This window comes from Trifolium pratense, linkage group LG6 (assembly GCF_020283565.1).
Source record: "Trifolium pratense cultivar HEN17-A07 linkage group LG6, ARS_RC_1.1, whole genome shotgun sequence".
Lineage (NCBI taxonomy): Eukaryota > Viridiplantae > Streptophyta > Magnoliopsida > Fabales > Fabaceae > Trifolium > Trifolium pratense.
Genome location: NC_060064.1, coordinates 2,394,392 through 2,414,272, shown reverse-complemented (window position 1 = coordinate 2,414,272; position 19,881 = coordinate 2,394,392). Strand labels below are relative to the sequence as shown.

At 33.8% G+C, this 19,881-nt stretch overlaps 4 protein-coding genes and 1 non-coding gene across 8 annotated transcripts; all 5 read right to left on the bottom strand.

The window, feature by feature from the left end:
- Positions 1-1,070: 1,070 nt before the first annotated feature.
- Positions 1,071-4,591, bottom strand: LOC123890934 (heparan-alpha-glucosaminide N-acetyltransferase). Its single transcript, XM_045940684.1, has 13 exons — positions 4,188-4,591; positions 3,560-3,697; positions 3,368-3,449; positions 3,208-3,284; positions 2,993-3,111; positions 2,796-2,913; positions 2,561-2,677; positions 2,355-2,446; positions 2,121-2,187; positions 1,957-2,038; positions 1,787-1,878; positions 1,545-1,688; positions 1,071-1,364 (listed from the first exon to the last, which is right to left on the bottom strand). Exons 1-13 carry the CDS (start codon positions 4,317-4,319, stop codon positions 1,218-1,220), a joined length of 1,407 nt encoding a protein of 468 aa, XP_045796640.1. The 5' UTR covers positions 4,320-4,591; the 3' UTR covers positions 1,071-1,217.
- A 750-nt stretch (positions 4,592-5,341) lies between these two features.
- Positions 5,342-7,656, bottom strand: LOC123890935. Of its 4 annotated transcripts, none has more exons than XM_045940687.1 (6): positions 7,537-7,656; positions 6,603-6,727; positions 6,375-6,505; positions 6,151-6,264; positions 5,954-6,047; positions 5,342-5,771 (listed from the first exon to the last, which is right to left on the bottom strand). In XM_045940687.1, exons 3-6 carry the CDS (start codon positions 6,444-6,446, stop codon positions 5,608-5,610), a joined length of 444 nt encoding a protein of 147 aa, XP_045796643.1. In that variant the 5' UTR covers positions 6,447-6,505; positions 6,603-6,727; positions 7,537-7,656; the 3' UTR covers positions 5,342-5,607. The 4 variants fall into 4 exon arrangements, with proteins under 4 accessions (XP_045796643.1, XP_045796642.1, XP_045796644.1 ...); XM_045940686.1 differs by having other exon boundaries at positions 6,375-6,482; XM_045940685.1 differs by having other exon boundaries at positions 5,370-5,771; positions 6,344-6,482.
- Positions 7,130-7,267, bottom strand: LOC123893364. Its single transcript, XR_006803466.1, has one exon. It is a non-coding gene; the product is annotated as a small nucleolar RNA snoR127 (small nucleolar RNA).
- Positions 7,657-8,905: 1,249 nt separating the features above from the next.
- On the bottom strand, positions 8,906-12,948 carry LOC123890933 (F-actin-capping protein subunit alpha). The gene is made up of 10 exons (XM_045940683.1): positions 12,731-12,948; positions 12,530-12,645; positions 12,256-12,345; positions 11,391-11,455; positions 10,192-10,353; positions 9,989-10,067; positions 9,825-9,902; positions 9,540-9,614; positions 9,424-9,459; positions 8,906-9,336 (listed from the first exon to the last, which is right to left on the bottom strand). Exons 1-10 carry the CDS (start codon positions 12,837-12,839, stop codon positions 9,229-9,231), a joined length of 918 nt encoding a protein of 305 aa, XP_045796639.1. The 5' UTR covers positions 12,840-12,948; the 3' UTR covers positions 8,906-9,228.
- Positions 12,949-14,675: 1,727 nt separating this feature from the next.
- On the bottom strand, positions 14,676-19,572 carry LOC123890932 (tafazzin). The gene is made up of 7 exons (XM_045940682.1): positions 19,112-19,572; positions 18,887-19,005; positions 18,362-18,427; positions 18,072-18,269; positions 16,490-16,608; positions 15,770-15,875; positions 14,676-15,444 (listed from the first exon to the last, which is right to left on the bottom strand). Exons 1-7 carry the CDS (start codon positions 19,344-19,346, stop codon positions 14,887-14,889), a joined length of 1,401 nt encoding a protein of 466 aa, XP_045796638.1. The 5' UTR covers positions 19,347-19,572; the 3' UTR covers positions 14,676-14,886.
- Between the last annotated feature and the right edge of the window lie 309 nt (positions 19,573-19,881).

Sequence of the window (19,881 nt, the reverse complement as noted above, 5' to 3'; positions counted from 1 at the left end):
ACCAATACCAACCATGTTTTCCGCCACATCACCCCACTCCACCCCACTTTCTTGATATGACATGACAAAATAATGATTGTTTATTGAACGATTGTGCAAAACTATTTTACACCGTCGGTGCATATCAATTAAACTCTTTTTTCTTACAACTCTTAGTTGGATAATTCCAATCCAGTTGGATTACTTCAAAATTAGTCCACGCAAACCTATATTCACGCCCTATATTAATTTTCCTATATATTTGCCTTTTATTTTATTTTAGTTTTTCTTTTTTGACGATTTTTTTTTTACGACGCTTTTGATTTTAGTTGAATCCATATTGATTTTATTGGTTTAATTAGTAAAATGGTCCCTTAAAGATATTTTTGGTTTTAGATTGGTCCCTTAAAGAAAAAAGGGTCCGAATAGTTCTTTAAGAAAAAAAATCCGAATAGGTCTCTTAAAAACATCACCGTTAATCAGTTTGGTCTTAAAAAAAGGTTTGAATAGGACCGAACTAATTAACGGATATGTTTTTAAGGGCCTATTCAGACATTTTTTCTTTAAGGACCTATTCAGACAAAAAAATCAACCAAAGTAATTTGGATTGGCATACAAGAGGCTTTGACATTAAAAAATAATTGAACCGATTTTAGCATCAAATTCTTTAATTATCTGCTCCAAATTTAACTTAAAAACCATCTTAAGAGCTGTTAAAATTCAAAAACAAGCCCAAGTTACTCTCTAGATCAATCACACAAGAGGAAGCTAATGTGCATTGAATTCCTACAGTACATGTAAAAAAACAAAGATGGTAAATCATTATGAATGTTATACATGCATGAACCTTAATTATTAGGTCACCAGATGAGTTGTCTTGTCATCTCTAACAGTATAAATCATGGGCACCTTTAATACTTGCTGCAGAATCAGCATGGCTGAGAAGAGTTCTCACCATGTTCTGGTTTCAAAATATAGTTCCAAAAGAGTTGGTAGATTCTGAACTATCATGTGATACACTAGTAAGTATTAAATTCAAGTGGTTTATGCATTAAAGTTGCATGTGGTTTGGTTCAAATTGGATTGTTCCCTTACGAAAAATCTTATTCGATTAAGTACGGTTCGTATTGAATCGGTTGATTCGGGTTTTGCCAACAATTACATCTTAATACAATGTCAAAAAAATACTATTGCAAACTAAATAAAAAACAGCATGCACATTCATTTTTTAAAAAAATTCAAAGCTTCCAATATATGCCTAATTGGTGCAAAATGCCTGCTATGACGGCCCAGAATAGGATCTCGGCGAAGATCACGTATAGTAAGATGCCTACTCTTGTTGAATGCCATACTCTAATGAAAACATGTTGTTGGATCCAATAGACCTGTTGACAAAACAGATTTAACATGGATAGTTATAAAAATAACAAAAGAATCAGTTAAGATTTTAAAGATTTCAATGAGTATCAGATAGTAGCATCGGTTGACCAAGAGCCCGAAAATCTTGGATTTTAAAGATTTTACAATAAGGATACTTAGCAAAAGTTCAGTTAGGATGGATGTACCAGTGTATTACGAGGGTCGTCATAATACCAGCCATTAATGAATCCTGCAAAGATTCCCTCAGCTGCCATGACATAGACAAGCATGGCATTCATGCCAATCCATTTAAAAGGGACGAACAATAGTTTTAATCCCCAAATATCGACCTGCAATCACCGAGTACAATTTCTAAATCAACCCAAATGAGAAATATGAAAAATAGCCGAAAAATATTCCATAATGAAAGGGAAGTCCAGAAATATACCATTACATAGGAGGCTGAAAAAACTAATGCCGCAGCACCAGATGTTACGCAAACATAGCTCAGTGTGTACAACTGTTTATTCAAAGGAATGGCTGCAGTATCGGAAAAAATTAGGATGAATGTTTGGTTACATGGTAAATTTCGACCAACACTGAGGTAAGATTTCATACCATGAGTGAAGTGAAGAACAAATCCTAAAGTAAGGAGAGCTAAGCCAAGCAGAAGCCATTGCTTCAATCTAGAAAGATGATCCTAAAATAACAAAAGTGAAGAGGTGAGCAGAAGTTAAGGAGATTTCAAGCACCAATTGGTTACTTTTAGTCACAGGTTTTACCTGAAAGTGTATGAGTACATGTCCGTAATGCAATCCGATGATTGTGGATAGAATAGCAGATATTGAGCTGCAGTTGCATATATATCATTCTAAGGATCAGTAGAGCAAGTTATACACCGGTCGTAATTCATAATCATTTTACAGTCCTCAAACGGAAGCATTTCAAAATTGTATGCAAAAATTCTGCTAACCCAAAATAAAGCTACAAAGAGGATTTGGAGACCATATACAGACCTTAAAATTCCTTCTGGTTCAAAAGGAGCATAACACCATGCAGGAGCAGTTTTTCTGAAAGGCGCTTCATATGGGGGTTTCACGGAACAAGCCTGCAGGACTTACATAAAAGGCATCAAGTGTTTGAAATTACCACAAGCCATAAAAAAGGCAATTCTTCAAATATTTAAGTAGAAAAATGTATCCAGGAGAAAATAGCAACACACTTCAGATCTCCTCCATGCTGGCTTCTTATACACGTGATTAATTCCAAGCACTTCTCTGTCGATATATCCTACGGCATTACAAGGAGGGTCAAGTTTCCCTCTGACACCACAGGTTACCTAAAATTGACTGAGAAAACAAATTAGAGAGTTGAACAAACGAGGAAAAAAATATCGCCACTTCATGTTTAAGAATGCGCGGAGAAAGAAAAATAAGAGGTGCAAACCAGAAGCTTACGGTGAAAGTTGTGCCGTTATACATGCTGTCTGGATTATGGACAGTGAATTGCCAATCTGGAACATGTATTCCATAAAGTAAAGCCAAGTAAACAGTAATTATACACGCCGCTACCAGCCTGAAATTTTAATAAACAGAATGCTCAAAACAAGCCGATCATATTGGCAATCAACCAAAAAATGGCATTACAGACTAACCAATGCCAATAGTACAACTTAAATATCGAGAGGTTGGTGTGTTCCGGATCATCTCTAGCTTGTCTACTTCTTGAAACTATCTCCACCAGTGCCACAACCAAATATGCTAGAGCAATTCTCTAGGAGTACAACCACAAAATTTCTCTTTTTTAACGTTATTATTTCGAAAATCCGCCCTACTGAAATAAGCATGAAAAAGAAGGGATCAAAATCACCTGAAGAATGCCACACCACCTAATTTGTTTCATGTCAACTCCGTACGATAGATGGTCAGGAGCATGTGAGAAACCACCTTCATCATTAAGGTCATCCATTACAACTAAATAAAGCATAATGATGTTTTGTCTTTCACAATCACAAACATGTCCTACTAACCTTGTAAGAGCAGACCCCAGAAAAGGAGTTTGAGTGTTCTTACTATCACCTTTTTAACAGCTAGAAGTTTATTTGGTATTTTCTGGACATCAAATAAAAGATATAAACAAATAAAGGACTGGTTCGAACCGAAGAAGATATAAAGTACTTTTAAGCATTTTTAGCCACCCTATTTTCTCAATCACAACTAACCTTGAGAGAAAGTGGAATGGCCATCCCTACAATGAACAAAAAGAAAGGCATTACAAAATCAGCAAGATGGCAGCCATTCCACGGCGCATGACCAATCACTGGCCATTGTTCTCCAGCATCATCAACCAAGATCATAAGCTGCAACACATATTATCAAAATTATTCTTTAGATAGTCAAATTATGAAGTAAAAATAAAATTAAATAGATGAAGAGTATAAAATAAAATTTCATAAAATGTAAAAAGTGATTCATAATTCATCACATAACTTCATGTTCAAGTATAGTATGATTTCAAAATATATATATAAGAAAAATTGATTATAAAATTATACTCATACGGATAAAGTTTGACATAGACCAACCAACATCACAATTATGAATTATCATGTTAATATCAAATAATATACTTTAACAACTAGTTTTTTAAAATTCATATTCTATTCTATAGAAACCATGCATAAATAAACACAACAAAATTGAAAAGAGTCAGTAGTGATTCCAACTTTTCAGTTCATTCATTGTTATATAGTCTCAACATTTGGAACATGCATGCAGGTACTACTATATATAGTACTGTAGTAAACAAAAGAAGCAAGTTGGTAAAATTTGCAGTGGAGGAAGAAGTACCGCAACAGTGAGACCCCGGAAGATGTCAAGCGACACAACACGCTTTGCCTTTTTAGGCAGCTCTTTGGCAGGAACCGGCTCCGCTTCCGACGAAATAACATGAACGCTGTGCTCTCCTTTGATTTCATTCATACTGTCTTTTTTATTCTGAAGATGCTAAGATTGTTGAACACACAGTGTGAGTTCAACTGAGTTATTAGACACGCGAATTGATTGTGTTCTTTTGGCTCCCCAACTAAATTAACATTCTGAATTGATATAATGATAAGATCATTATTAGACAAATGAATGGGGGTGTCTGTTGATAATAATATATTCCCAGAAGAAGAGACAAAATAGATATAGATAATATTTTTCTAAATTTTTATCCATTAAAAAAAGCTATGAAGTAGCTGTCATAAAAAATGACATCTTGCACATGAATCTTGTCCACATGCTTTAAAAATATTCCAACGTCTAAAATACACATTTCCGATTAAGAACTATTAACTAGGATAATTTGAAGTGACAAGTACCTAGCTTAATATGTAAAAGATGATTATACAAGCTAATTATTTTCCAAAATATATTCATTAGTGGATTGTAAAGTTGAAGTGTTGAAGTTCTGGATTTTATCTTAATAAAGTTGTATTATCTTTTATGCAATATCTCTCAAACCACTAGGTGTTCTAGTGGTGAGGGATTTAGGTAGTCCGCTAAAGATCATGGGTTCAATCCTCAGCTCATTGTAAATCAAAAAAAAAAAATCTCTCAACAAATCTTAGGACGTTTGACATAAGATGTGTTTGATCTACTAAATTAAAAGACTAAATAGAACAACTTCAGTTGTACTAAATAAACCAAATACTAGTAGTTCTGTTACATTACAACTGCTGGAACAAAGGTACAAAACTTCAATTGTACTATGTTTCAACTATGTTTGATCTGCTAAATTAAAAGACTAAATAGAACAACTTCAGTTGTTTAATTTTAAAATTTTTCATAGGACTGGTCAAACTAGGGGCCAAAGAACCAATTGAATCTTCGGTATGTTTCGTGATTTTACTATCAGTAACAATTAGCATTTTTCTTATAGAAATATTTATATTCAAATGAGCAAAGCTAAAACCAGAATAAATGTCCCAAATGACCCAACTTTGAGTTTATTGTGAGAATGACAGAGAAGATAACTAAAATAACATCATAAAGTTGTAAATGTATCATAAGCAAAATAACATCACAAAGTTGTAAGCATCAACATAAGCAAAATAAACCAAAGACTAGTAGTTCTGTTACATTACAACTGCTGGAACAAAGGTACAAAACTTGATAAACTAGTCGTCAGAAGGTGAATTCCAAGATTCTATTTTCAATGGTATGTAGTGTGCCTCAGCATTTGGATAGACAATCATACAATAACTATATCATCCTGGGAAGCTTGTCAAGAAGTTTTCGAAACACGATCTAATTGTAGCTCTTGATTCTTTGGTAGCAAATACGATGGAAGAAAGGAAGGGACAATGAATGCAATTCCGAGACACACAAATGCTAGTGCCACTACCCACCAAGCTTTGTAGGGTATGCCTAACAGCAGTTCATCGCACACTGATGTATCAACAGATGAACAATAGAACAAGGAAAATTAGAATTTACGGAAATTAGCATAATACCGGAGTCTGTTGAACTGTACTAAAAAATATACCAGATAAATTCAAAAGCTAATAAAACCAATGAAGAATAATCAATTACTAACTTCAAATTTATTAATATAGTATGCAAAATATTACCTATATTAAAGATAATAAATTGCCTCTCGGGTACATGCGGTTTTGCAGGAAATCCCTCTGGCTCCACAGTTACCAATATTAAATGGGTTTCATCCTGAATTAAGTCAAGGTTATAAGAATAAAGCATAAATATAGTTATGCACATACAAACTTTTCGGGAAATTTTGGAAAAAGACTTCATCATACTAACATTGCACCTGATCGCTATCGGTCTTAAAAATTAGCTTTTCAGTGTTGAGCAATCTCCTGTTATTGTTCTGCACAAAATCTGACTTGTTTCTCTTCAATTGTAACGAAAAGCTAGCAGGTATCTGTTATTTGATTTAGTGTATGTTAGTTTCTAAAGGAAAATCTTCTGCAAAGAACTGAAAGAAGACATAATATACATACGGATGCTGGATATGATATCTTCACTTCATACCACGTAAGGGGTTTCAGACCTTGTAATTGATAAAAGCAGGAGCCACCTTGCAATGGCAGAGTTTCTCTCCATAGCTCTTCTCCAACTTTCAAATTTTTGTCCTCATCCCTATAATAATAATTAATTGACCACTATAATAATCAAGTTAATAACAAGGATTTCTGATTTGTAGGTCCAAACTCCAAATCGGTAAGATGATTGTGTAATTGAGGATTTTTATACACTCACATATTTCCAAAGCTAAGGGTTGGACCCTTCATGATGGTGAGGATAATGCAAAGCAGAATAATCATATTGCAAAGGTAAACGATGTAATGATAAAGATGTCGCCCAAACCTTCAACACAAACAAACCTGCAAAAGAGACTCATTATGAACTACAGCATTGATAGAACAAAGATTATAAGATGAAATCCACTAATAACATGGTAATTTCTAAGAAGTGTGGACACAAGTCTTTCATTAAGATTATAAGTATGATCGGTGTTAAGTATGCAGTACACGACATGATAACTCCAAGTCTACCAGGAGACAATCAATCCAACAAATGTTATGCAGGATCTGAAAATGAAATACTCTTCAAAAGCATTTGCAATCAGAGATTCAAGCACATGCACTTGGATTCCATTTTTTCTCTCCATTAATTGGAGTTGTATGTGAACCATGCATAAATGCTAGCAAGCATAAAATGTAGATAGTATATAAGACAATTAGTCAAAAAAATATAAGACAAGAAAAGTATTGCGGTTAACTGGTTCTGGTCAGGAATATAAACACCTAATCTCCATGTTAATCATCAGAGACATGCGCTTCAACATGATCAAAACAGATAATATTATCGGTTGCCTCATGGAGCACATTAATGTCTGATTTGGCTAAATCGCATCATTCCAGAGCCAGAGAGAAAATTATAATAATAAAGATTTATAGTAGCATTCTTCAAGATTTATTGCAACAGAGGTTAAGTAGAAATTCATATAGGTTTTGCAAAAACAAACACAATATCAATCAGACATAACCATAGAGATGGATAGATCCAGAGAGAGAGAAAGAAAATGAGCCGCTTTGGCTCGGAATCACGTTACGAGGTGGAGTTTTTCTCCGACGCGATTGACTGCTATTGCAGCGGTAAAAGAGTGGAAGAAAATACGAAAAAGGAAAACCTGGACGACTTGCTCTCTGTGTGTGGCGTTTACCGGAGAGTTCAGTTCAGTCTCTAGCAGCGCCTGCATTTTGTTTTCTTTTATTCTTGTTTTAGGGTTTTAAAATAAATGTATCTTTTATTTGTCAAATAAATAAATGTGTTTTACATTTTTACTTTTTTTTTTTTTAATATAGATAGATAAATAAACAATGGTATCACTGTACCAAAAAAAAAACAATGGTATCTAAGTCTTAGCATTTCGTCAAAAATAATATAAAAATTACAACCAGGAAGATAATAAAAAAAAATATTATGTTAAATTGTTCGAGTAAAATTATTATGAGCGACTGTATTGATTTGTCTCTGTATAAAAGTTATATTGTGACTTCTCATACATATAATCATTAAGCTATATTGTATTCATTCCCATACATAAAATCATTCGTTAGCTACTACGTTCACATTGACAATCGCTTTTGAATATGACCCTCTCAGTACGATTAGACATAGCCATGGTTAATGTATGCTTTAAAGCGGTGGCTTCACAATGGTTGTTATAACTTCAAAAGGAAATAAGATAGTATGAATTTGAACAAATGAACCCAAACTATCCTAAAAATAGATTCTGATTCACATACTTCCTTGATCGTGTCAAACACTATCCACTCTCATCACTTTATCATTGTATGTTCATTAACGTCATTTTGCTTGATGACATGTCCGTTAAATGCAACTTTTGCCAAAGTTCATATTATCAAATTAGTTCATATATTTAACTACTTTATGCCAATTTGGTCTTCATAGTTAGTTATATTGTACTAATATTTTTTGTATAAACAAATTTCGTTTAGGATTGTAATAGACGAGTAACAATAACGATAATCATCAGAATCCAAATAAACAGACAATTGACAAGCATTCACATGACAGCCACAAATAGCTTGGTGAATTTAAATTTGCTCTCCACGATCATGGTGTTCACTGTTCACCGGTCTCTCCCTCTCAACCATAGGCCAACATAGCTTAGAGAACTGCTCCTCCACCACAACAAAATTGACGGTCCAATGGAGCTACTGGTCTTCATGAATCAAAATGATCTCCATCTTCATCCCCTTCTCCTCCCTTGGGGTCTTGGGGTGTCAGGCGCCCAGGCCTAAACCAGCCCCAACATCAAGGACGCCAACAAAGCAGAAGGGGAGTGTTGATTCCGTCCATTAAAGATACTCCAAAAGTTTGCAAAATATTATACTATTGAAGTTTGAAGATATGAAATAATGTTATAGTTGATAAAAACAAAAATGGTGCTTCCTTTTCACTAGAGTCAGAGACATTGCTAAGTGACACCATTCATCGGTTTCATTTAAAACCAATGTCAAACCACATCAAGATTTTCTTCTGAAAAACCAGCTTTCTTGCTGCATTAATTAATTGTACTCCCGGAAGTTTTTTAGGACAATGGCTTAAGACACATGTAACTCTTTACTGCTATACAAATAATGTCAAAAGAAATTACAGTACAGTACACAGCCAGAAGGGGCTCGCAAAAAAAGTGCGCTACAGAAAGCAAATGAGTGAAAATAATAAAGTAACCCTAAGAATGATTGATTACTGACTTGATCAATTACATATGGTCATTAACTGAATATATTGGGAACTTGTTGCCACATTCGACCAAACACAACTTTTATTTGTTGTGTATGTGTGTGTGTATTTACTTTCCAATGCCAAGTTCTTTTGAGATATCTCTTGTCAAGCTAAATTGCAAAGTGTTATGCCATGGAAATAAGGTACGGGTGACTGGAAGCTTCCTCCGAAGATCCTGCAATTATTCATAATCAAAAGGCTTAAAAAAAACGCCGACTATCATAGGCTTAACAGAAATATAGCACGATATAATAAAAGGTACCTTGAAAGTAGAATCAGGAAGGTTTAGATATGAAGCCTGTCAAGTTATGGTCATTAGTAACCTTAACGAGAAAAAAGAGAATAATAATCCTAGCTACATGAAATCAAATTCAGAACCTCAAGAGATGCAAGGTACTCTGTTTCATGGTGACGAATTATGCTTGATAGGGCAAGCGCACAATCCTCGGGGGCCTGAAAATAAATCAAAAGATGAAACATGAATAGATAACTGTTGTCTTTCTATAAATGTTCCATACCTATATCTCATCGTTCTATATATATAAAGCAAGGGTGCATATACATTAGATTGCCAAAAATATATGGATGGACATGTACAAATAACTTACTGATACATTAACACCTAATAAAATGAAAATTCAAAGAATACTGATATATAGTAACCTGAAAAAGAGTTGCATCTTTGCATTCATGTTTTGCATCTAACTGCACATTTCCTTCCTCAAAATAATGGGCAGCTACCTAAAAGTAGGATAAAAATGATTATGTTAAAGAAGGGCTGTAAAGTATCATTCAAATCAATGCATCAAATATCTACATAATATCACCTGCAATTTCCCTTTTACTTCCACTGTTTGCTGTTCATCTTTGAAAACAATATTCCAAACTGAACACCAACTCCCATTGCTATAAACAAAAGCCAAAGGAACAAAGTATATGAACATTATTAATACATTTTTATTCAAGTAGTAAAGTAGAAACAAGTCATCAAGAAGAATAGTTCAAATTTCATTATACTAAATTCACACACCAGAAATTTTGTGGGCTATGCCTAGCAGCAGAAATCACTACGGCAAGCTCAAAATCAGAACCTGGGCCCTCTGTATCCTTCCCATTTACACAGTAGACAGAGCAGACACCTTTTGGATAAACGTCTTCAACATATTTAAGTATCTCAGCATCAAGACTGAATCTGCAATAAAGTATGAGAAAGATATAGGCATGTGATACTCGAGCTACTTTATGCAAGCGGCCAATATAGTTTTCTTTTTAACAAGAACATATGTACAGCCAAATGCTACCTCCTAGGAAAATGCTAACTAGTGCCCCCGGGGCACTTGTTAAGGAAACCAAAAATAGGAAAATTATCTTAAAACTTGTGTACTCGATATTTTTTAAATATAAAAAATGTTATTTTCAATGTAGAAAATACCTTCTTTTTTTTCCTTGACTAGTGCCCCGGGAGAACTAGTTAGCATGACATGACTCTTCTTTTCAAGTATTGATAAAAGAAAAGTTTTTGTTCCCATTTATCCGTCGTTTTAAAAATCCAAAACTAATTACAGTTTTGCCCATTTGTCAATTACAGTATAACCTTATTAAACCAAAAGGATTAATGAGACAGAATTGTGGAGAAATAAAATATTTAAGAGAGAAAGGATGTATTAAAAAATAAACAATAATTTTAATATAAATTAGAGCATTAATTATATTTATTAATTTGTAAGACAGTTAAAAACGATCAAAGAGAGTAATATCTATCGCTTGTATGAGTTTCACTTCCTGACTAGAATAGGGTAAGGTTCTCCATATAACAGTTGCACGGAAGAAGAAGTCTATATTTGTCAATAGGCATGATTCATGATAGAACATTGTAACTAACCCCATCTAGTGGGAAAACTGAAAAGGCTTTGGTGGTGATTTTTTTTGAAGAGAAGGCTTTGGTGGTGATTGTGTTACTGAAGAAGAAATCTCCTTAGTCAATCTACTGTAAACAATTTAAAAAGTCTGAGTTCACGCAACTAATAATTGAGAATTAATAAATTACTCGCAACAGAGAATAAAAAGTTTATTTGAAAAGCAAATAAATTTATTGAAATCTAACAAGAAGCAGCGTGCTCCACCCTTCATCATTAAAAAACATTGTGCAGCTCACTTCGGTAAAGGACTAAAGGAACGTCAAATGATCAGACATAAAACATTTAAATAATGGAAATTGCAGAGCAATACCGAAATTCTTCAATATATGCAGTTGCAAGTTCTTCATCCTGTGCAGGTCTCACGCCTGTACAGACCTGAAACATTTATCATGTTGACAAAAGACAACATGCAGACAATTCAGCTTACCGCAAATACACTAAAACTACTTAAAACAAAAGTCATATTTGGCTGCAACAGCAAATTTCATGTTTTTCTTTATCTTCCTAACTTCCAATTAAAATTTTCTTCAAGTTTCATTGTTTTCACTGAAAATGCATGTTCCAAGTTCTATAACCAGAAAATTGAACCTTATAATGCTCTCAACATACAAATGCATGAAGATACATATTACAGACATTATATATAGCCTTTTGATTTGCTCCACCTTTATTTTACTAAAAAACAAATTGAAGAAACAAAAAAGCAGCAAGCATAATAAAGCTCTTGTTTATTTCTCATGACAAAAAAGAGTTAAATGGAACTATGGTTAGTATATTCAAAACTAAAATCAAATAGTTTTAACCACGCTTCTGTGTCCTAAAACAGTTTTTTGAGAAATTAACTTGGTATTTTGGCTGGATCCACTAAGGTTGATATAGATAGAGAAAAGTAACATAGTGTATGTTTGAATTCAGTTAATTTAAAATTGATTTTTGTATGTTTAGTAGTTTTCGAGTAGGATTGATTTTACTTCTAGAATTCATTCTAACTTTTTTTTTTGAGAAACAAGAATTCATTCTAACTTAGAAGCTAAAATTTGTAGCTTCCCTCTCCAAAATGATTTTTACACTCACATTTATCCAAACATAGATCATTTTACCTAAAACTCATTTTAAACTAAAATCAATTCAATCAAAATCAAGTTTCACTGGCGTAGAAAGAAACACACACTTACTTGTTTAACATGATCAACTATTGCTACTTGAGCAGTTCTAGGATCAAGATACGCATTGTCCTCAAGCTCACCAAAGGAAGTAACCAGAACCTGCATGCAGGTTTCTAAGTTAGGAATAATTTGTGTTAACTTAATCAGAAGAAACCGTAAACAAAATACACATTGATTCATCATTTATATATTCATAAATACTTATAGCGATCCAATTAATTGAAAAATTATACAATTAAGAAAATAAATATGAAACCCTAGAAATAGATAGAAAGTGAGTTACATCTCCGCTACGATCAGACATTGGAAGAACAATGAAGTGAGATTTGTTGTAAAGAGGAAATGCTTCGGAAGCAGCTTCGTTGAACAAACCATCGTCGTTGAGAATCAATTTCACATCTGAAGAAAAAACGATTAAGCAAATTCAATTACAAAAGTAAAATGTAAACGAAATGAGAAAACGAAGAAGAATAAGAAGAAGAACCTTTGGCAACGTATTGAATTTCTCCAGGAGGAGAGTTGAGAAGAAACCATTTCGCGATTTCAACTTTTTGCTTATCGCTGAGCTCTGATTCTTCTTCTTCTTCTGCCATTATTAAACTCACTCACAAAACAGGATTTGATTATTATTTTTAGTAATTTTTTTATGGAATTGAATGAAGAATGAAGATCTGGCCTCGCAATCTTACATATATTTTTTGAACGGTAGATTAGAGATGGTTTTCATTTCGTTGTAAATCAAGACCGTTCAAAATATGGGCTCCACTGAATGGGCCCAACTTGGTTTAATAATATACTATAAGCAAATTAAGCATAAGTTAATTAATTAATTCATTCATAAGTTATTTAGTAAAATTAACGGTTAAATTATCTTATTAATATAAAGTGCCATAAAAAATGTTTAATTAATATGTAATTATTTTCAAGTAAGATATAACAGAGATAAAATGAGATAAAACTAATAAAATATAAACCATCAACTATTTGAATTAGCTTATTAATATAAATACAAGGTTTCAATTAGTAAAAAACTAAAAAGAAAGCATGGTATTTAAAGGAAAAAAAAATGAGCGTGGAAATATAAATTATAAAGTGCACATGTATTTTTTTTTTATTTCCTTATTTATAGAGATTTTGTTTTGTTAATTTTTTTTTTGGTTAAAGTGATTTTGTTTTATTAATTACTTGTAATTTTTTAATTAATTAATGAGTTATAATTATGTGATTGGTTGTGCCTAGGCATTAATGCTTAGGTGAGGACTCACCTAAGAATTTCTCAAAAAATAGTATGAGCAATTAGAAAGAAAAAAAATTAATAAAGTGCACAACACATGGTTTTTGATAACTCGATTTTTTTTTCTTTCCTTATTTATAGAGATTTGGTTTTAATTATTTAACTATTAATTATTTGTAATTTTTTAATATATTAATGAGTTGTAATTATGTGATTGATTGTGCCTAATCATTAATGCTTAGGTGATGACTCACCTAAGAATTTCTCCTTAGTTTTGTTGTGTAGTGAGTGTTTTGGTGTGTGATCTGTAAAGTTTATTTTTGCCTGCCATGGAACCCTACTTGAGCTCAAATTATTTTGGTCGACAATCACGCTCAACATTCTAACTTTACTGTTCAATGAATTGAATTGCCTTACAAGGTTATTGATTGTTTATTCGATTCAATGTATGTGTAGTGGATAAGTTGCTTCTTCATATTTTGGTATAATAAAGAAGTTGATATCACTAGTTTTCAATATTGTGATAACGATACCTATAGTAAGATTTTGATTACTACTAGTATTAATGAATGCCATAACATATTGTCCCCAAAAAAAAATCCAATCATGCATAAGGAGTAGTGTGGGTGGTGAACTAATAGAGATTGAAAGAGAAAAAAATTCTAAACAGGAGTTTCCATGTTCGATCCAGAAACTAATGTAACCATTAATTTTAATAATATTTGTCTATAAAAAAATGTACATGAAAATAAAACAAAATCAAAGTTTTTTTCATATAAAAAAGATTAGGTGTTCGAACCAAAATCCTTTAAGACCCATTCATTTTAATAATATTTTATTTTGATTACGGTGCTTGAAATCCTTCAAGACCCAAATCAAGCACATATTAATTCATTGAAAAATACAGAGACCACCAACGGATAGTTTGTCAAAACTACCGGTTAACAATGGCCCCAACAACAAACAGACATCACAAGCCTCTAAGAAACCAAGTACAAGTCATATCTGGCAACATGGGAAGGTTGAGAAAATCAGGAACAAAATCACAAATCTGAAAGGCACCTACACCTACCCTCTTAGCCAGAATGTCTGCAACATGGTTTTCTCTCTATCAAAGAACATGGGTCCAAATGGAGGGAAAACTAGATGTATTAGGAAGTGAAAAACTTGATATATCAAGACGACCAGAAATATATTAAGCCTAAAAATAAAATCACTTATTTTCTAAACCAATGATGACCAATGCAACTTTTTCATGGTCTCATTACATTAGGGACCATGTGCCCCCATATGATTCTGTCCTGCAACTCAAAGTAATCATTACAAAACAACTAAACTAGTAATTAGCTATTTTAGTTACAAATTCTAATCACTTTCACTACGTTCAACTGTTTATCTAACAAAATTTACACACTCTGCAGGCTGTAATTCCACTGCTTCGATACATGAGCATCGAAAAACTGTTTCCATGCCTTCAATGGGCGTATCTCTCTACTAAAGCCAGCAGTGTCCTTAGTTTCATTGTTATTCATAAATAAGCCTCTGGCAGCAAAAGACATTAGTTCCATCTGATTCATATAACCACGCATCCTGTATGAGAAACCGACTTTCTTGTTATGAGATTGTTGATGCTGTTCAGAAACACTAGTATTTGGGGGGTCAACTGTGTCTGGTGTCTGCATGGAATCATCATCAGCAAAAGATATGAAGTTATCCATTCCAAATAATTCCCAGTCAACCTGCTGCAAGATTACAGATGCTCGATCGATGCTGTGTGGGAAGCGATCTTGTAACCGCATTTCTTGTTCCATTGCTATAGTGTCGACTTGGGCCTTTAGTTCATGCAACTGATCGCCAATTCTTGCTGCTACTGCATCATACAGTTTTTTTCTTGGTACATCTGGGCCTTTCTCCATGTTGATTATATCGTCAAATTTGATAGGATCACCTACTATCACGGTAACCTAAATAATCCAAGAATTTCAAAACAATAAGATTTAGGCTGAAAATACAATCAAAATTAACCACAAAAATAAAATATAAGCCACGCATGCAGAATCTGAATTCAGTCGGGACTTGGGTGAACATTTTGTTCTTTGAGGAAGTGAAAAACAGACCCAACATCAAGGGACACAGAGTGGCAATCCACTGAAAGCAAGAAAGCTACTAAACTAGTGCCATCCAGTATTTTGAACCTTGGAAGGTTCATAGAATGACTAATGATGGATCATTTCATTGATTCCCTATGTGTTGATTAAATAATTTCAGAAATGGGTCAAACGTACTTACCATTTTTCCAATTCTGGGAATGCTGGCACCTATTGGCATAATCTCCTGCATCCCTGTGTGTACAAATGGGATAACAATGGGAATGCTATCTCCATCCAGGACAAACCTGATGGGAAATAAGATATTTTAGAAATTAATATATTTTAGGTATTATGTACCCTATAATAAATTATTAGTGGTATATTACCATCACATTATGCCTGCAGCACATATACGTAAACGTATCTCACAATAATAGGTGCCATAAATTTTATGATACAGAATCCAAATTTAAAAACACCATACATTGGGAATAAAACATAAGAATAAAAACCAAAATTTAAATTTTAAACAAAATATATGGTAAAAATAATTAGAGACCATATTATAACTAAATAAAACCAATTATTGAATAATTTCATAAATCTATCATTTAATTATTGATGTGATCTAATACAAACAAAAAAAAAGGACCAGTGTCAAGAACAAACTATGCTTAAAAATTTGTAAATTTTTTCATTCTGAAGTTACAAATGGAACAATTTCAATCCTTTGTAAAGAACAAACTATGTCTTTAGTCAACAATGTTAATTATTACTCTAAAGAATAAGGATATAATTTTGCTAAACTGCTATGAAACACATAAGTTCTAATTAAGAACTAACTACCATGACATGAAATGAGCAAATTTTCAGTTAGTATTCTATTTCAAAATACTGTAGAAGATTGTTAGATTGTTACCTGGCAACACCTCTCTTGCAAGAGCCCATGGTTTTTCCACCGTCCCGGGAGCGACTACCTTCTGGAAATATGTGGACCCAACCACCGTTGTTCAATTTAGAAAGAGCCATATCCATTCCCTACAGTAGAGATCGGGTAGATGAAATTAAAGCAACATATATGTAGACGAATTCCACTTTGGGGTTTGAAACCATACACCTTTTCATACCCGTCCAATAAAAAAGTAAACTCCATTTATTACAAAATTACATTCTCCCTCTTTATTTGTTAATTTCTAATTTTTCCGGGTTTAATTTTCCTTGGAAGGATTGCTAACTTTTTTTACTTTGTTGCCGTGTTCATTATTGAGACAGGAAACATGTGATTTCCATCCAGTTTGAGGGGATCAGTGGAGAACAAGAGACGAATGGAATAATTCAACTGATACAAAATGAGACAGATGCCTTCATCTACAAAAAGAAGCCCCCCAAGGATGGTTGAGGCATGAAGGTTTTAAATAAATCAATTCCAGGACAGAACAGAACAGAATAAGAAATTGAAGGGAAAATTACATTACATTTACCTCTCCTAAGGTCTCTTCAAATGACACAAACACACCCCCTCTAATTTTAAACTAAACTATCACCACTCTTAATTGTTTAACTGACACACACCTCCATCCAGAGTTAATGTCATCGACGGAACATCAAATAAACACCTAACGCACAAACAAACAAAAAACCTGGAAAAAAAATCAGAAAAGAAAAAAGGGGAAGAGCTATTCTCCACCGTGGATTGCAAGAACCATGGCACCACCGTCGGGTAAAGAAACACCGGCCTAAATTTCTGATTTCATTTGTAGTGGAGTTACGGATTAGTGGACTTCACGATTGGTCTAAGATATGCAATGTAGTTGTTGTTATGGTAGCAGACATATCACTTGTAGTGTGGAAGTTAAAGATTAACCATTTTGTGGGGGTAAATAGAAACAAAGCAGATGGTACACATAAGCAGAAGTGATACATGGTGGTTGGGTAACCGATTTGCAGAACTATAAGTGTTCCCACAATCCCACTTTTCCCCCTTTTTTTTTTGTTCTAGGGATTTTGATTCAATCTGGGGCATGTGTATCTTGTTTATGAGAGTTGGGTGTTTGGCTTGCCAGGTACTGCAAAAAGAGTCTAAAAACAGTGTGGTTTGAACATTATATGTTACCGAGTTTACTGGTCATGTTGTATCTAGATGGTGATGAGTTTGTTGTGCTGTGAGAATTCAATGTTTTTTTAACTGCAGCTAAACAAAGTAAATAGTAGAGGTCAGTGTTTATGTGAAAATAGAGGGGATGTTAGTGACATTCAAACAAAATTCAGAGGAGGTCTGTTTAATTTTCCCTAAATTGAATAATTCAAGTCATAGCATAGTAATAAAAGCAAAGAACTATGATTTTTTCACCAAAAGGCACATTGTTCACCGGAGTTAACCATTAAAATAGATTCCAAAGCCTCGTTTGGGATAACGTGATTGTTTCAAAACCATTCACCAAATATCTACAAATATTGTAAAAGACTCAAAGGTTATCAGCAACTGTGCATTAAATCCATACCTCCTGATAAATTCCATCGCCCCGCGAAACCGGCAAGACTTTGACAGATCGAAAGAATGCAGAAGTTACAGGGTTTTTAAAACATCTATCAGTTGCACAAAGAGTCCATCTGAGGTTTCTAGCATCCAAAAGAACATGTGGAGGAAGCAGCGAAGCAATAACAAGCGGATCATCCATGGCAGCAACATGATTGCTGACCTGAAAATTTAAATTGAAAAGCAAGCAAGCCCCATTAGAAAAATTAAACCCACAGAAATTCCTTACAGTACAAGGCTTAGAAGAGTACGTACCGTAAGAAGAGGCTTGCCTTTAGGTCTTTCCAGCAACGCAGAGTGTAGTTTTTCCAATCCATACACCTGTTACTCCCATAAATACATCATTCAGATCAAATATCCAAGGAAGCACAAACACTTCAAAAGAGTAATATGTGCAATTCCATACCCATGTAACACTTATTTCATACTTTTACTTGTATTTTACATTTACACTAAAAAATCTTCAACTTTCATACCAATAAATAATCATATGAGAAAATCATTAAAAATAGGATAAATGGCTTAATTTTAATTTACTGCTGTATTAAACTGTTTCGAACCACGACCAAAAGGCCACCACCAAACGCAGGATTACACAAATTTCACGGTCACAACACGTAAACACCTACGGACGCGAGAATTGTGCATCAAACACAAAACCAATCATAGGCTATCTCTACAAAGACTTGGTTCTATTCTAACATTGAAAGCATTGATTCTCTTTTCGGTTTACAAATAATATAATCTAAGCATATAGATGAATTATTATTATTATTATACCTGAACACGATTTAATCCGTTCATGAAAACGTGACAGACATTTCCAAGAATAGGAACAGCAACAGCTTGCATCATACGAAGAATGGTTGATTCTTCTTCGGAACTGAAATCCTTCATCACTGTAAATAAATTCATATACACAAAAAAATCAATCAATTGAAAAAACCTAGCCAATGCCTATAATAATTGAATTTGAAGAAAATAGATAATCAAATTGAATACTACCTCGTTTGCGATAGAAAGCGGTGGTAGAAGGCAACTTATCTCTTCGAAAATCACGAAATCGGTCAAGCCAACGCTGAAGAGTGGAAGAGAAATAACCGTCGGCATCGGGGAAGATGGTATGGTTATGTCGGCGGCGCCAATGTCGGTCGACGGCGACTCTGAATCGGTCCCTGAGCTGTAACTGCAGGGATCGAGCTTTGTTCTTCCAAACATCACCGCGATCAAGACGGTGCATCGGCGGAAAAGAGAGAAATCAAAATATCTGGATTTGAAAGGAAGAGAGAATAACGAACTGATGGTGCGTGCGGTTGGACAGTAGAAAGAAAGGCGCGAGTGTAGGGTACGCACCAAGCCAGCAAAATCCACAACGCTTATTGACTTGTGTTTTTGTAGGGTATGCCGTAGTTTAGGCCATTGCCACCGTTTTTCAAGGACCGAAATTATCCTAGAGATTTTTTTCTTATTTATATGACCGGAGGGAGTACGAGTTTAAAGATCGTAAGTTACACAGACGACCAATAATAATCCTTCTTTTTGCCATGTCATATTATACTTTTTAAATAGTTAAATTTATTTAAAATGAAAAGAAACCACCTCCTTAATTTTGTATCTGTCTTCCTTTTCCCCCCCTTTTTCTTGTAATGGTGGTAGGGAAAACTTCTCGGCATGAAAATCAGGGGTTGGGATATTTGAAATGATGGTCTATTAGAAATCATGGGTGTCGTAGTATATGGAAAATGATACTCTCTCTGTCCCAAAATAAATGACAT

Coding starts and splice junctions, on each gene's coding strand:
- LOC123890934 (XM_045940684.1), bottom strand. CDS start 4,319: ATGAATGAAATCAAAGGAGAGCACAGCGTTCATGTTATTTCGTCGGAA. Junction 3,698..4,187: donor TCCGGGGTCTCACTGTTGCG/GTACTTCTTCCT, acceptor TATGTGTTGCAG/CTTATGATCTTGGTTGATGA. Junction 3,450..3,559: donor CCATTCCACTTTCTCTCAAG/GTTAGTTGTGAT, acceptor TTTGATGTCCAG/AAAATACCAAATAAACTTCT.
- LOC123890935 (XM_045940685.1), bottom strand. CDS start 6,667: ATGATTATTCTGCTTTGCATTATCCTCACCATCATGAAGGGTCCAACC. Junction 6,048..6,150: donor TTAAGACCGATAGCGATCAG/GTGCAATGTTAG, acceptor GACTTAATTCAG/GATGAAACCCATTTAATATT. Junction 5,772..5,953: donor ATTTATTATCTTTAATATAG/GTAATATTTTGC, acceptor TTGATACATCAG/TGTGCGATGAACTGCTGTTA.
- LOC123890933 (XM_045940683.1), bottom strand. CDS start 12,839: ATGGCAGAAGAAGAAGAAGAATCAGAGCTCAGCGATAAGCAAAAAGTT. Junction 10,354..11,390: donor GCATATATTGAAGAATTTCG/GTATTGCTCTGC, acceptor ACTTTATTGCAG/ATTCAGTCTTGATGCTGAGA. Junction 9,460..9,539: donor AGTACCTTGCATCTCTTGAG/GTTCTGAATTTG, acceptor ATAACTTGACAG/GCTTCATATCTAAACCTTCC.
- LOC123890932 (XM_045940682.1), bottom strand. CDS start 19,346: ATGCACCGTCTTGATCGCGGTGATGTTTGGAAGAACAAAGCTCGATCC. Junction 15,876..16,489: donor TGCAAGAGAGGTGTTGCCAG/GTAACAATCTAA, acceptor ATTTCCCATCAG/GTTTGTCCTGGATGGAGATA. Junction 15,445..15,769: donor TTCCCAGAATTGGAAAAATG/GTAAGTACGTTT, acceptor TGGATTATTTAG/GTTACCGTGATAGTAGGTGA.